The following is a 13,233-nucleotide window of genomic DNA, read 5'->3' as shown; positions in this document are numbered from 1 at the left end:
TTATTATCCACCCATAGTTTCTTAAACATTTCATTCCTCTCTCATCCCATAAGGTTATAGTACCTACGGGCAATGTTGCTCGGACTCTCCAAAATTGTTGCCACACCCCTGAAGGATTCTCCAAAATGACTACTTTTGGAGTATCCAACATGCACCTGTCAACATTTTGAAAGAGCCCGAGCAACATACTACAGGTCATGAGATTATGATATACCTGGGTCTAGAGCATGATAGAAGAAGAAAATCTCAGCCCTCTAACTATGCGTTCTTTGCAAATTAAGGCAATGGAGTAACAAGCCATAACCATAAGTAAAGTGCTTGATTCTTTTTTCATTACATTACACTCCCTGAAATGATCTATTACCTTTTATATATAACCTTCTCCCACCACTTTGCTGGTACTAATCAATGTACCTTACCTTTAAAATAACAAAGGAAATTAGCAAATGCTTTAGGACCTGTTTGGCCATGAGAACTTCACTTTTTCCATGGAATTTTTTCATCTTAGCTGAAAATCACATTTGGCCATAAAAAATCCAAATACAATTTTTGGAAAACACCCAAAACCCTGTTTTTCACTCAATTATTTTATTTTTTTTTCAAACTTCCCCTATTTTTTTTTTATTTTTATAAAACAAATATCATGGTTTTTACAAGTACATTTTAAATTCCAAATATTTACTCCAAAAAGTATGGCCAAACACAAACTCTAAACTTTGAAATTTTGAAATAAAGTGAATTAATTGTTTAGATTTCACCTTTCAGGGCCAAACGCGCACTTATTAGCGTTTCATCACCCTTATCAACACAAACAATACAAATTCACAAATGGATAATCCAAGTCACTATAAAATAAAGATTAATCAACAAAACAGATGTACAATATAAATTCAATTCAAGACTTACTTCTTATGCCTCTGGGCAAATCGAGAGTTCTTTGCATCCTCCTCTGCAAACAATCACCAAAATAATAATAATCAGATTCAATAAAGTAAGGCATATAAATAGGTAGAAAAGAGATAAGTGAGAAAGGGACCAGTGAAGCCGAGGGACATCTTCGTGATGATAGTGCCGGTCACCGCAAAACCCACCAGGAACGGCCAGTTGCGGCTCCATTCCCGACGGAAAAAGATCGGCCATGGATCGAATTTTCTCATTTTCTCTACTTTGATTCAATTTTTCGAGGATAGTGTTTTTGTATGATGGGATGGGACTAGGCGTGGGTATAAAATATTCAAAATGGAATTTTTGAATTAAAAAATTTGATAATTGGTATTTTGTAAATTGGGATGGTATTTGAGAGTAAAATTTTAAAATTATATTATTTGGATTTGGGATTGATAAAAAAATAGGAAAAGATATGGCAGGACCATTTTTAAAAAAATGGTCCATAATTGAAAAGGTAAATATACTATAGTTGGTCGGTTAAAATAATTTTTTTTTTAGCCATTTGACCCAATTGGGCACATGCAGTTTTTATACTCAATTGATACACTTTTATACTATATTGATATATTTTTTAAAAAAAGTGAAAGAAAATTTTATGCAAGCACATGCAGTCCATATATCCAATTGATACTCTTTTATATCATATTAATACACTTTTATACTACATTGATATATTTACAGTGGCCATATACTCAATTGATACTTTCTTATATTAGATTGATACATTTTTAGACTAAATTAGACAATAAATATATAGGACTAAATAAATATCTCAAAAAGTTATTCAATTATGAAAATTTATCTAATAAAGTCATTAAAATTTATTTTGTATCAATAGAATCAATCAACTAAGGAATTCATACTGAATTAAAAGGGATATTGAAATTACACCCACATCTATAAGTGTAATCAAATAAAAATTAAAAAGGGTGACAGATTCCTATTCCTGATAGAGCTCTATATACTTAAACATAAAATAAATAAAAATAGTTAAGTACATCATATAAGTCTTAATAAAAAAAATTTCCTCTGCGATATATAGGCACTTTTGTAAAATTCTAAATCGATTTTGACATATGTATTTTCGGGTCCATCATCTTAAGATCAAATAAGATCACATAAAACAAAAAGAATGGAATACTTGTACATTTTGAAAAGAAAATAATGTATTTGGTCTCAGCTGACTAACCTCTTGGCCATTTGATTGGAATTACTTTCCACCTAGTGGCAAACAATGTGTTTGGCCTCAGCTGACTGACCTCGTGGCCATTTGGTTGAAATTACTTTTCATCGAGCGGCTATTTATCGAGTTTTTAAATTTAGGTGCTAAGTTTGTGAAATTATTTTTGTTTTAGGTGCTATTTTCGTCCTTTTCTCAAAAAATATTACTACCATTTGGTATTTGGTATTTTCCGAATATCCAATTATAATTAAGTGACCCATAGGCCACATACCTGGTCCACACTCCAAAGACCACATACTTGTGTGAATATTGATCAAACAAACTTTGAACTATTAAAAATAGTCATAAAGCAAACTCTTAACTTTACACAACAAACTTCTTGCAACAAACATTTAATAGCTTTTGACAAAAATATCACACTAAGATTGAAACTCAGGGCGTAGAAGGGAACAACAGAAAATAAGTCATTGTTGCGTGCACTTGCCTGATATGGTAATATGAAATTTCGTACCAAACCAAAATTTAATCTACCGATTACCGAATTATCGAATCGAAGTTTAATGGTATGGTATTTGGTATCTACTTTTAATTACTGATTATCGAATTACCGAACTCGAATTATGAAAATACCGAACCGAATATTGAATGCGCAGCCCTAAATGGGACAATACTACCTCCGGTCCTTTTTATAAAATTGCAAAAAATAAAATATTACAAACTAGTATAATATTTTCTATATTCTTTGAATATTTGAATTTTAATTTTAAAAGATTATATTAATCTAATCTAATTTAATTTTTAAACTTAGTTAAATTAGCTTATTTAATTACATAAACTTGGTCAAATTTGAAACTTAGGCCATCACATAAATTAGTAAAATTTAGGAAACTTTGTAAAGCTTTATTTTGGAGCACAATTATCATTAGTACGTTATGTTGTCGACGGCAATGATTCATCTTTTCATATCCGTAACGATAATAACGTACGACTATATGTCGAGTTAAAGAAAACACAACCATAGTTCGTGATGTATCCGTTGTGTATTTCAACTACAGATAAATGTCAAGAAGACATATTGTTTGATAGAGAAACAGGAGTTGTTGTTTGCCTGGAAGGTGTTGAATCTGATGCTATGGCTCTATCTGTAGTTGAGACACAAAATCAATATGCTTTGTATGTCCCGGAGGTTGAAATAGATAACTTGATATGTGACAGCAAGAGTATTGATGTTAATGTGAAACAAATGTATAAGGATAAACAGTCGCTCATTTCAGTGATGGCAAAATATAAGGTGACTAATGGATTCAATGTTAGAGTAAAAAGATCAGACAAAAAAAGGTGATTCGTATATTTTTATACTGGGCACTATTGATATATCAAATCTTGAATGTTATAAATTATTTTTTTTTAATAACAATGTTATATATTATTGAATGAATATCTATTTTTTTTTTTTTTTGCTAAACAAAAATTGAGAAACACATTATCAGTGTGGTCTTTGGAAGAACTGTTTTTAAGTTTTGTATATTTATGCAACGTAGTGTATGTGATTTTACTTTATTTTTTTATAGATTTATTACTGAAGAGTAAGTGCATACCTACGACAAACTGGTTAATGTATTTTGTTAGATTAATTCTGTTATGTCAACTACATATACATTTTTTGTGCTTTGTATATGTTTTAAAATGTAGATGTGAGCAGATGAGGTAATGGACAGCAGTTATGTATATCTAAAAATATACATAACTGGTAACATGCCTTTAGATGTGTTATTAAATCCATAACGTACATACTTTGGTTTTAATGTTAATTACATGAATTATTATATTGTATATAACAATCAAATCGTTAAAACTTATGAAATGATACAAATTATAATCATTTGAATCTTTTTTTATATTTCAGCTATGTCCTCCGTGTTACAATGAGGAATGCCAGTGGAATTTGGAAGCATCTACTTACAAAAAAAAGGTTTTTTTATGATTCGTAAATTTAACCCTGAACATACATGCGCTTTGAGGGACAAGGTACTGCAGAATATTTTGGCGACAACTTTTTTTGTTTGTGAATTCACTGCTCCAAAACTAGTTAACCAGAAGAGAAGGTACACATCCGGGGATATCATCGAAGAAATAAAAGATGTATATGGTGTGGATATAAATTATATGAAGGCATGGCGTGCAAAGGAGCGTGCCATATCGTTGCTTAGAGATGGATCTACAGATGGTTATAGACAGATGCCGCGATACATTTATATGTTAAAAAATGTATATCCTAATTCACACGTTGCAATGCACAAATCATGGGATAATCGGTTCATGTATCTGTTTATAAAGTTCCATTCCATGATTAGGGGGTTCGAGTATTGAAGACCCGTTGTTGTTGTTGTTGACGGAGCATATTTAAGTGGACCATATCAAGGCACTTTCGTCTCAGCAAGTACCCTTGATGGTGCATGTATGTGAATCATCATACTTTGTTCTTTTTTTTTTAACATACATTGTATTTCATATTAAAAAGTTGTTTTTGTTAAAGAAAAAAATTACTGAACATTTTTCTTTGATTTTTTTTTTTTTAAAAAAAATACACCAAATTGTATTTATTATCATATCACCAGTTATGTATATTTTAAGGAAATATCACCGGCTATGTATATGTTAAAATACACATCTATGTATTTGTTAACATATTTAAAGATGTTGTCTAGTTGTTTAAAAAAAATTGTCGTTCTTGTACTAATATAGTATTTTCGTAACTTAGGATGCATATTACCACTTGCGTATGGGGTTGTAGATAGTGAGAATGATAATTCGTGGATATGATTTTTCAATCAGTTCAAAGCTGCATTTGGTGAATGTGAAAACATGTGTGTTGTATTTGATAGGAACGAAAGTATTATAAAAGTTGTCAATGTTGTATATCCAAATGTCCCACATCTTGCTTGCATATGGCATCTTTAGAAAAATATTTGTAGTTACTTTCGTAAGAGCAAAGAAAGTATCAGTGATTTATATTATTCAATGGCTAAAGCTTATAGAAAAGAAGATTTTGACTATTTGATGGCAAAGATTGAAAAAGCTAATCTGAGAGTGAAAAAAATATTTACAAGAATCTGGATATGAAAAGTGGAGTAGATGTCATTCACAGGTAAACAAAGGTAAGATGATGACCTCGAATATTGCTGAGCGTATTAATGAGTGTTTGGTAGAGGCCCAAGGATTGCCAATATATGAATTCTTAGAAGAGGTTCAAATATTATTTGGCTCTTGGAACTGTAAGAATAGTGAAATAGCTTCGTATACAAGTACCACTTTGGATCGTCGATTTGAAGAAATTCTAACTCTCAATGGTGCGAAAGCTTTGAGAATGACAGTATGTATAAGCTTTAACTTATTAAATTATGCATTTATATGTAGTATTTGTTTAACTGAAAAGAAGTTTATTTAAATTTATATTTCCCAAAAAAATTAATTGGTTTAATTTTTGTTTTTTATTGTTCACGTGAAGGCTTCTTCAACATATGTATATTCGGTTTATGAATCTGGGAGAAAATACATTGTTGATTTAGAAAGTGGCACCTGCAACTGTGCGAGGTTTCAAATAGATCAAATACCTTGTGCTCATGCTATAGCTGTGTTGAAGTCTAAACATGTAAAAGAGTTGGAAGAATACTGTTCAGAATACTACAAGCCAAACACATTGGTGAAGACATATGAAGTTTCAATTGTTCCAATGCAAGACAAGAAGACTGAGATGTTCCCAGTAGTGTGAATGAGGAAGAAGTGTTGCCACCGATTTACAAAAGACCTCCAGGAAGAACGAAGAAGGGGCGGAACAAGAAATCAAGTGAAACACTTTCTTCAAGCACAAGCTGTTGTGGACGATGCGGCCAAGAGGGCATAATAGGCGTTCATGTAGTTTTTTTCCAAAGGAGAACTAATTTATTGTTTTGCTATACTTTTGAAGAGTATTAACCAATATATTTTCGTGTTTTATTTTTTTTTTGAAATAAATTTTACTTTATTTCGATTTAAATTTCAGTGTTATTTTTCTCTCTCTCTCTTATATGTGATGTTTATGTAGATGCTAGTATAGTTTCATTAATGCTTTGAAATATGCTAGAGTACTAACACATTTATGTATATTAATACAGTTATGTATATTATAAAACATAGTTATGTATATTATCAGACATACATAACCTGTTTTTGTGACATTTTACTCAGATGTTTGTTATCTAGATTTTATATTCAGTAATGTATATCATAAAACATACATAGCGCCGTTGTAAAAACTGTGATTTGTACATGTATACATATATTTGAAAAAATCAAAATCTAAAAATAAATGTGATTTGTTTTGTATTTACTGTTGAATTAACTTATTGTTTTGTTATAATTATAAAGAGAAATAAAATAATGTTCTAGACAAATAATAAAATAATTATGTATATTATATAACGTACATAACCTGTATTTATAGCATTTATCTCAGATATATGTATTATGTAGATTACATGTTAGTTAATGTATATCATTAAACATACATAGCACCGTTATAAAAATCTGAGTTGTAAATGTAAACATATAGTTGCAAACAAAAAAAATTAAAAATGTTATTAGTTTTACATATATCGTTGAAATAACTTTTTTATTCACTATATTCATGAATAGTAACAATTGATTATGTGTTAATAATTATTCAGGATTAACTTTATTGATATATTTTATTTTATTATTTGTGCATTGAAATAAAGTGGATAATACTAAAGTGTAAAATAACATTTTGATTTATTATTGTGTTTTTAAATTTTTTTTTTAAAATCTATGTATATGATATAGTATAAATTGTATGAAGTTTTAATATGTGGCTCAGTCCAGTTTATAACCTGCAATTGAATGTAAATTTATATATATTTTTCAGCATTCATTTGTAAGGTCTCTAACGTACCATCTTTATAAAAACATATACACACTTTAAAAATTGTAGTTTCTGTACAATTATGTATATTTTCCAACATACATTAGAAGTTGTAAACTTTATTATGTATATGAATACATATACACATATAAAAGGCCAGATATGTATGTATATGTTGTCATATGTAAAACAAAAATGTCATTGTATTCTTCCATACAAAACAACTAAAGTACTTATACTTTGAACATTCCCAACAAATTTCAAGAGCACACAACAAAAATCTTAACAATGTTCTTCACTACTCAATGTTAACTATTTTATTTTCACCCGAAATTCGTATATTTCTTGACCTTGGTCTTGGAGGGTCTTTGCACTAACATAACCTTTCTAAGCTTTTTGAATACCATATTTTCGAAAGAGTATGGCACAACGTATTCGATGATATTCTGCTTCAAAATCATCTGAAGGCACATTCATTCCTTCACGTAGGTATTCAGCATACTCAGCAACAAACCTCCACAATCCCTGTCATGCATACAAAAAGCTTACACGTTATTACTTAATATTGACTAGAAATGAAAAAAATAAATACATTAATACATGTACAGTAATATTACGAACAAAAATAATATTTAATTACACTTATAGACTATCACATTCTTGTTGCCTAATGTCTTGAACATACTCAACCTCAAAGGGATATTCATTCAGAAATTGTGTCCTTTGAGTAATCTTATCCCTGTATGCTTCAAGAATAGTTCAATCTGTATGTGATGTTTCTTCAAAAAATCTGTTGTCGGAGAGGTAAGTTGGCATCATCGTAGCCAACTTGTTAATCTCATTAATTGATTCCATATTCCTTAGACTGAACAACGAATCATAGACACGTATGCGTCTATCCTTCAGGATAATAATAGCTAACACCCAGTGAAACTTGTCATTATAATTGATAGGAACATACACCTCATCAATTTGGTGCCATGGTAAATCAGATGGCATGCAATATCCCTTGATTATATTTGTTATTGCATCTTCATTTAGGACCACGTCAACAGATTGAGCATAATCTTGTTGTGTAGTAATGATTGTATCTGTATCATCTTCATAATAATTGGAGTATGTCTTCACAATGTAGTTCTTGAAAAAATAGTTGGTTGTTGTGAATCTGTAATCTTGATCATTCCTTAATTTTGATTTCTTCCGCAAATGATAGAAAATGACATCAATATTCTACAATAGGAAAAAGCAAATAAAATGCATTATGTCCGATATAATACACATCAGATGTTGACAGTAAAAATAATTCTAGATATACATCTTGATAAATCAGGCATATAGATAAAATATGCTGAGATATATCTGTTGGTTTAAAAATATTGGACCTTTCACAGTTACAAACCTTTAACATATTTAGCATTTATGTATATGATAACAGATACATCACTGCTAAGTTAGGTAGAAATATCAACATCGATGTATATTATAAAATATACATAGGTGTTGTCAAAACGTTCAGCAAATGTGTTGAAAATTTTATGTATATGGATGATTTATCTGACTTAATAGTGATGTATATGTTAACATATACACAAACTGAATTGTGTGACCTGAGGATGCAATAACATAGCTATCAACATGTCAATAGTGATGTGTATTAACAAATATACATAGGTGTTGTCAAATGCCTAAACTGGTCATGTAAAAAATGAACACACATGCAGTGCAAAACATGGTGTTCATAAAACTAGACATCCCAGAAGTAGCTTAACACAAACATACTTAATTTATAACTTATTTTACAAATGGAAAACCTCCGTATTAGTTAAAACGAATACGTATGTATACAACATATCACAACAAGTTAAAAAGAATGATTATAAAATTTAAAAGTTTAAATACCTCAGCGTTTCAACATGCATTATTTTAAGACATTAAGTAAAATCAATTTTTTGTTCGTGCATGAGCAACAACAAAATCGATTTCATGAACTCCAAGAGATGATAATTTTGCTTTGTAGTGCTCATCATTCATTTTTCTATGAAAAAATAACATTTTTTAGTATACAAAAATAAAAGATAGTACATTCAATGAGGAAAAAATTTCATTTTAATATAGATAAAAACTTACTTTTTAGCATGAAACTTCAATAGTCCTTCCTCCACCCACTGCTTGTACTCTTCAATTACACATCTTGGCATATTGTCGGATATTAGGAAACCATTAAAAGCGAATTTCTATTTTGATTCTCCGATTTAATCCTCAATTTCTTTAGAGCCAGAAGCATATTCTGTCGTGTATGGAGACATGAATACTTTGGATCTCGTCCTGATTCTCTTAGCAAGAATTTTTGCAGCTTGATGAGCCTCGGCAACCGCATCAGGAAAATCTGGAGGAAGTTGACTGTCAGAGATGTCGTGTTTGTTCACAATTGCTTCTGACGGTGGAACGACTTCTATAGGAAGGTCATCCACTGGTGCTGCAACACCTTCCAATATGGCATCTAACTCGACTTGAGCTGATTCAGAAAGTGTCTCGAATAATCAACCTAACATGAAATGATAAGTATGTATTGTTAGATTTGGTTTAACACGCTAGTAGTAGTAGTGTCATGTGTGCAAAATAATACATGTGATTTGAGAAAAAATGACTTTCTGAATTTACCTGCATAGTAGATGTTCCAACGTTAGCACTATCAAGTTTCAGATTTTCCACAACTGCGACGAGATATTCCAATGTGGTTGGCGCAATATCAGCACGAACTCCTTCAACATCCTTGAAGAGATAACATAAAACATATACAAAAGTAGGTAATTTTATAGTTTTAACTGAAAGTGATAAAATAATACATTTCTTACATATTTGACCTATATCTGAAAAAAAAAATGACTTTATGGTTTTACCATGTGATCTTTATTGATATGCACAGTAGAAGGTGTTCCAACATTGGGGTTTGTTGAATTCTGATTTACCACAAATTTAACAAGAGCATCTAGTCTGACAGTTGCTATATCCTCACAGCATCCTTCGACATCCTTGTAATGATAATATAAAACATATACATAACTAAGTAAGTTTAATATTTTAATTATAAATATTATAATTTAAGATAAGTAACCTCAGACTGTTCTTGTATGGGACTGCGGTTCCAATTAAAATAGTGACCATCCATTGAATCATCAGCAGAGTCTATGTCTATTGATTTAACAGTCTCGCCGGCAATCTACGAATAAAAAAGTGAGAATTGCATTGTTTATTAATTGGTTTCAGAATATTTGATGTATTGCATATGTATATTATTATAATGTACATATAATATAATACGTATACATTATAAATCAACTAATTAAAGAAAATTTAATATATGTAACAAAGTATTTATAATTATCATTTGTGAAAAATACCTTTTTTTCTTTTTCTTGCGGGGTTTTAAAGATTTCAATATCTTCAACATCATCTTTAGATGATACATTTCCTGTTTTTTCTTTTCCCACTTTCTGATCCTGTTGGAATTAGTACAGTATATGATTTAGAAAAAATTTGATAACATCAATCTATGATAAAAATAATGCATTAACACACGTAGTACAGTTAAAGTAAGTTAACTATTTTACATAACAGTGAAATGTTTATTTGATGCAATATACCCATGTCATTGTTGTAATGTTTGTCCTTTATGTTATATAATATGCATAGATGTTCTATGTTTATTGTATAATAAACATACTATTTTATGTTTAATTCACAATATTAACACAAATTGTACACTTAAATTTATCGTGTAATTTTATTGCAATGTATATTAAATAAAAATATAAAACAGTTATGTATATTATATAATATATATATATATATATAAGCTCTATGTATATTACATTACATAAAGTAGAATCTTATGTATGTTATAAAACATGCATAAAAAATAATTAAAAAATACATAATACAACTTCATGAATTATATAACGTAAATGCATTAACACACGTAGTATAGTTAAAGCAAGTTAACTATTTTACATAACAGTGAAATGTTTATGTGATGCAATATACAGATGTCATTGTTGTAATGTTTGTCCTTTATGTTATATAATGTACATAGATGTTCTATGTATGTTATATAATAAACATAATTGTTTTATGTTTAATCCATAATATAAACATAAATTGTACACTTAAATCTGTCGTGTGTTGTTATTACAATGTATATTAAATATAAACATAAAACAGTTATGTATATTATAAAATATACATATAAGCTCTATGTATATTACATTACATAAAGTAGAATATTATGTATGTTATAAAACATGCATAAAAAAACTAAAATATATATAATACAGTTTCATGAATTATATAACGTAAAGCAAATTTAGTTTACCTTTTCATTTATTTGGTTGTTGTGTTTCAACATTTGGATGAGTTCGGCATGTTGTTTATCCATTTTTTCATTGGATTCCTGATGTTGTTTGACCATTAGATCATGAAGAAAGTTGAATTTTGTGTCAACCTGCATGTCAAATACAATAAACATGTTACTATGTTATAAAAATGATTTATAGTGTGAACCATATTAATGAACTTACATAAGACTGAAAAAAACAACTTTATTTCATTCCATTTTTCATCAGAATTGTCCTGACAAATTGACTTGCTTGATGATGATGGAGTTGTCTTTTCGGCACGCTCCGAATCAAAAGATGGTGTTTTTTGAATTGGCACAGTTCTTGTAGAAACAGAAGATGGTGTTTTCTGATAAACTTGCTCCTCGATAGTTGCGGAATCAAAACGAACTGTCCTACGCCTCTTAGTATGTTGTGATGCTAAAGCATCAAAAAACAAACCCGTCTTCTTGAGAATTTCTGTAGGTAAAATTATACTAAAATCCTCAAAACCTTGTATATCGTGGTCCGATTGTGATTGTATATCAACAACAAGTCTTTTACCAGAACGACCAGCAGCAATTTCTGGTGAAAATCCAGATTCATTGTCGTTTAATTCAAATTCCTCAATTATTTACAAATCAAGACTTTGCACTTCTTCATGAGTTGATCGTATATTATTGTATACAAACTGTTTAACAATAAATAATATCAACATTAACATTTTGTTAAAGTCAGGACATTGAAAATATAAAACTAAGCTCAAAATAATATACATCGTACTTACCTTGCTGAACATACCACCCATAAACTTTTCATACTTAACTTTGATTCCAACCACCTTCCAGTTGAAAATTCGTGGAATTACATTTTTGACCCGCTCAGCTATCGCACTGTCTACCTCAGAACAACATTCATACATCCAAACATTCAGCATATGAGCTATTTCTCCGATCGAGTATAACTATTTCTCAACAAAAAATCTTGTCTCCACGTTGCAATAAGCTTTTCAAATGAACTCGTCCCCCATGGAAACTTTCGTAACTACCATTCTCAAAAATCACAAAATCCGATCTACTAATGGTAGTATCATGTACTTGTGAATACAGAAATATGTGAATGAAGTAAATTCTTCACATATTCAAAGCATCAAAAATATTTTCAAAGTTGTCCAACTTGAATCGCTCTATAAAAAGAGTCCTTTTGACAGAACTTTTTGTTCCTGAAAAATATTTTGCCATTAATGCGGACTTTGATGAACCAGAAAAAAGGTGTTCCTCGATGCTCCCTGAATATTTAAGACCGGATATATTGGCATACTCAATAATAGAAAACTTGAGTATGGTTCCCTGCACGTAAACGTGAATTTCCTCCGGGTTGTCTTGCTGTATCTCAAGTATAAGTAAGCATTTGGATAATTGACCCTGATAATTACACTGTGGCATGTCCAGGAATGAACCAAAAATTATTTTTCGGAACATATTTAGAACTTCTTCACCAACATAATTATTTATTTCTTCTCCAAATTTTCAATTGCAATAACTACAGAAATACAACGGATGCGCAGGGACTTTTTTAATCCTGTATTTCATACCCTATTGAGATTGAAAATAATTTTTATGTAAGCATATGTTGTCAAATGAAATACTAAACTTATGTATATTACTAACATAAACATAAAAATTGAATTGTAAGAACTATTGGTTCAGAAACACATCAAACAACATATCACAATTGATGTGTATGTAACCATATACATTGCTTATGGAAGAACAAGTTATCTTTACAAGTTAGTTATCCGCACCCCC

At 29.9% G+C, this 13,233-nt stretch overlaps 3 protein-coding genes across 3 annotated transcripts; 1 reads left to right on the top strand and 2 right to left on the bottom strand.

Moving 5' to 3' along the window:
* Nucleotides 1-902: 902 nt before the first annotated feature.
* Nucleotides 903-1,259, bottom strand: LOC107873019 (ATP synthase small subunit 6, mitochondrial). The gene is made up of 2 exons (XM_016719714.2): nucleotides 1,037-1,259; nucleotides 903-949 (listed from the first exon to the last, which is right to left on the bottom strand). Exons 1-2 carry the CDS (start codon nucleotides 1,155-1,157, stop codon nucleotides 903-905), a joined length of 168 nt encoding a protein of 55 aa, XP_016575200.1. The 5' UTR covers nucleotides 1,158-1,259.
* A 4,035-nt stretch (nucleotides 1,260-5,294) lies between these two features.
* On the top strand, nucleotides 5,295-5,903 carry LOC107874081. The gene is made up of 2 exons (XM_016720964.2): nucleotides 5,295-5,504; nucleotides 5,640-5,903. Exons 1-2 carry the CDS (start codon nucleotides 5,295-5,297, stop codon nucleotides 5,901-5,903), a joined length of 474 nt encoding a protein of 157 aa, XP_016576450.2.
* Nucleotides 5,904-7,439: 1,536 nt separating this feature from the next.
* Nucleotides 7,440-12,362, bottom strand: LOC107874080. Its single transcript, XM_047414458.1, has 10 exons — nucleotides 12,227-12,362; nucleotides 11,637-12,010; nucleotides 11,425-11,553; nucleotides 10,454-10,552; nucleotides 10,168-10,272; nucleotides 9,953-10,084; nucleotides 9,714-9,824; nucleotides 9,365-9,583; nucleotides 8,016-8,282; nucleotides 7,440-7,577 (listed from the first exon to the last, which is right to left on the bottom strand). Exons 1-10 carry the CDS (start codon nucleotides 12,360-12,362, stop codon nucleotides 7,440-7,442), a joined length of 1,710 nt encoding a protein of 569 aa, XP_047270414.1.
* Nucleotides 12,363-13,233: the final 871 nt, after the last annotated feature.

Source organism: Capsicum annuum, chromosome 6 (assembly GCF_002878395.1).
Source record: "Capsicum annuum cultivar UCD-10X-F1 chromosome 6, UCD10Xv1.1, whole genome shotgun sequence".
Lineage (NCBI taxonomy): Eukaryota > Viridiplantae > Streptophyta > Magnoliopsida > Solanales > Solanaceae > Capsicum > Capsicum annuum.
This window is presented reverse-complemented; position numbering and strand designations above follow the sequence as displayed.

Excerpts from the sequence above, each read along its gene's own strand:
- LOC107873019 (XM_016719714.2), bottom strand. The coding sequence starts at position 1,157 with ATGAGAAAATTCGATCCATGGCCGATCTTTTTCCGTCGGGAATGGAGC. Across the intron at positions 950-1,036 it reads GATGTCCCTCGGCTTCACTG|AGGAGGATGCAAAGAACTCT; the intron begins GTCCCTTTCTCA and ends GATTGTTTGCAG.
- LOC107874081 (XM_016720964.2), top strand. The coding sequence starts at position 5,295 with ATGATGACCTCGAATATTGCTGAGCGTATTAATGAGTGTTTGGTAGAG. Across the intron at positions 5,505-5,639 it reads CGAAAGCTTTGAGAATGACA|GCTTCTTCAACATATGTATA; the intron begins GTATGTATAAGC and ends GTTCACGTGAAG.
- LOC107874080 (XM_047414458.1), bottom strand. The coding sequence starts at position 12,362 with ATGCTGAATGTTTGGATGTATGAATGTTGTTCTGAGGTAGACAGTGCG. Across the intron at positions 11,554-11,636 it reads AAATAAAGTTGTTTTTTTCA|GTTGACACAAAATTCAACTT; the intron begins GTCTTATGTAAG and ends TTTGACATGCAG. Across the intron at positions 10,085-10,167 it reads CCATACAAGAACAGTCTGAG|GATGTCGAAGGATGCTGTGA; the intron begins GTTACTTATCTT and ends TATCATTACAAG.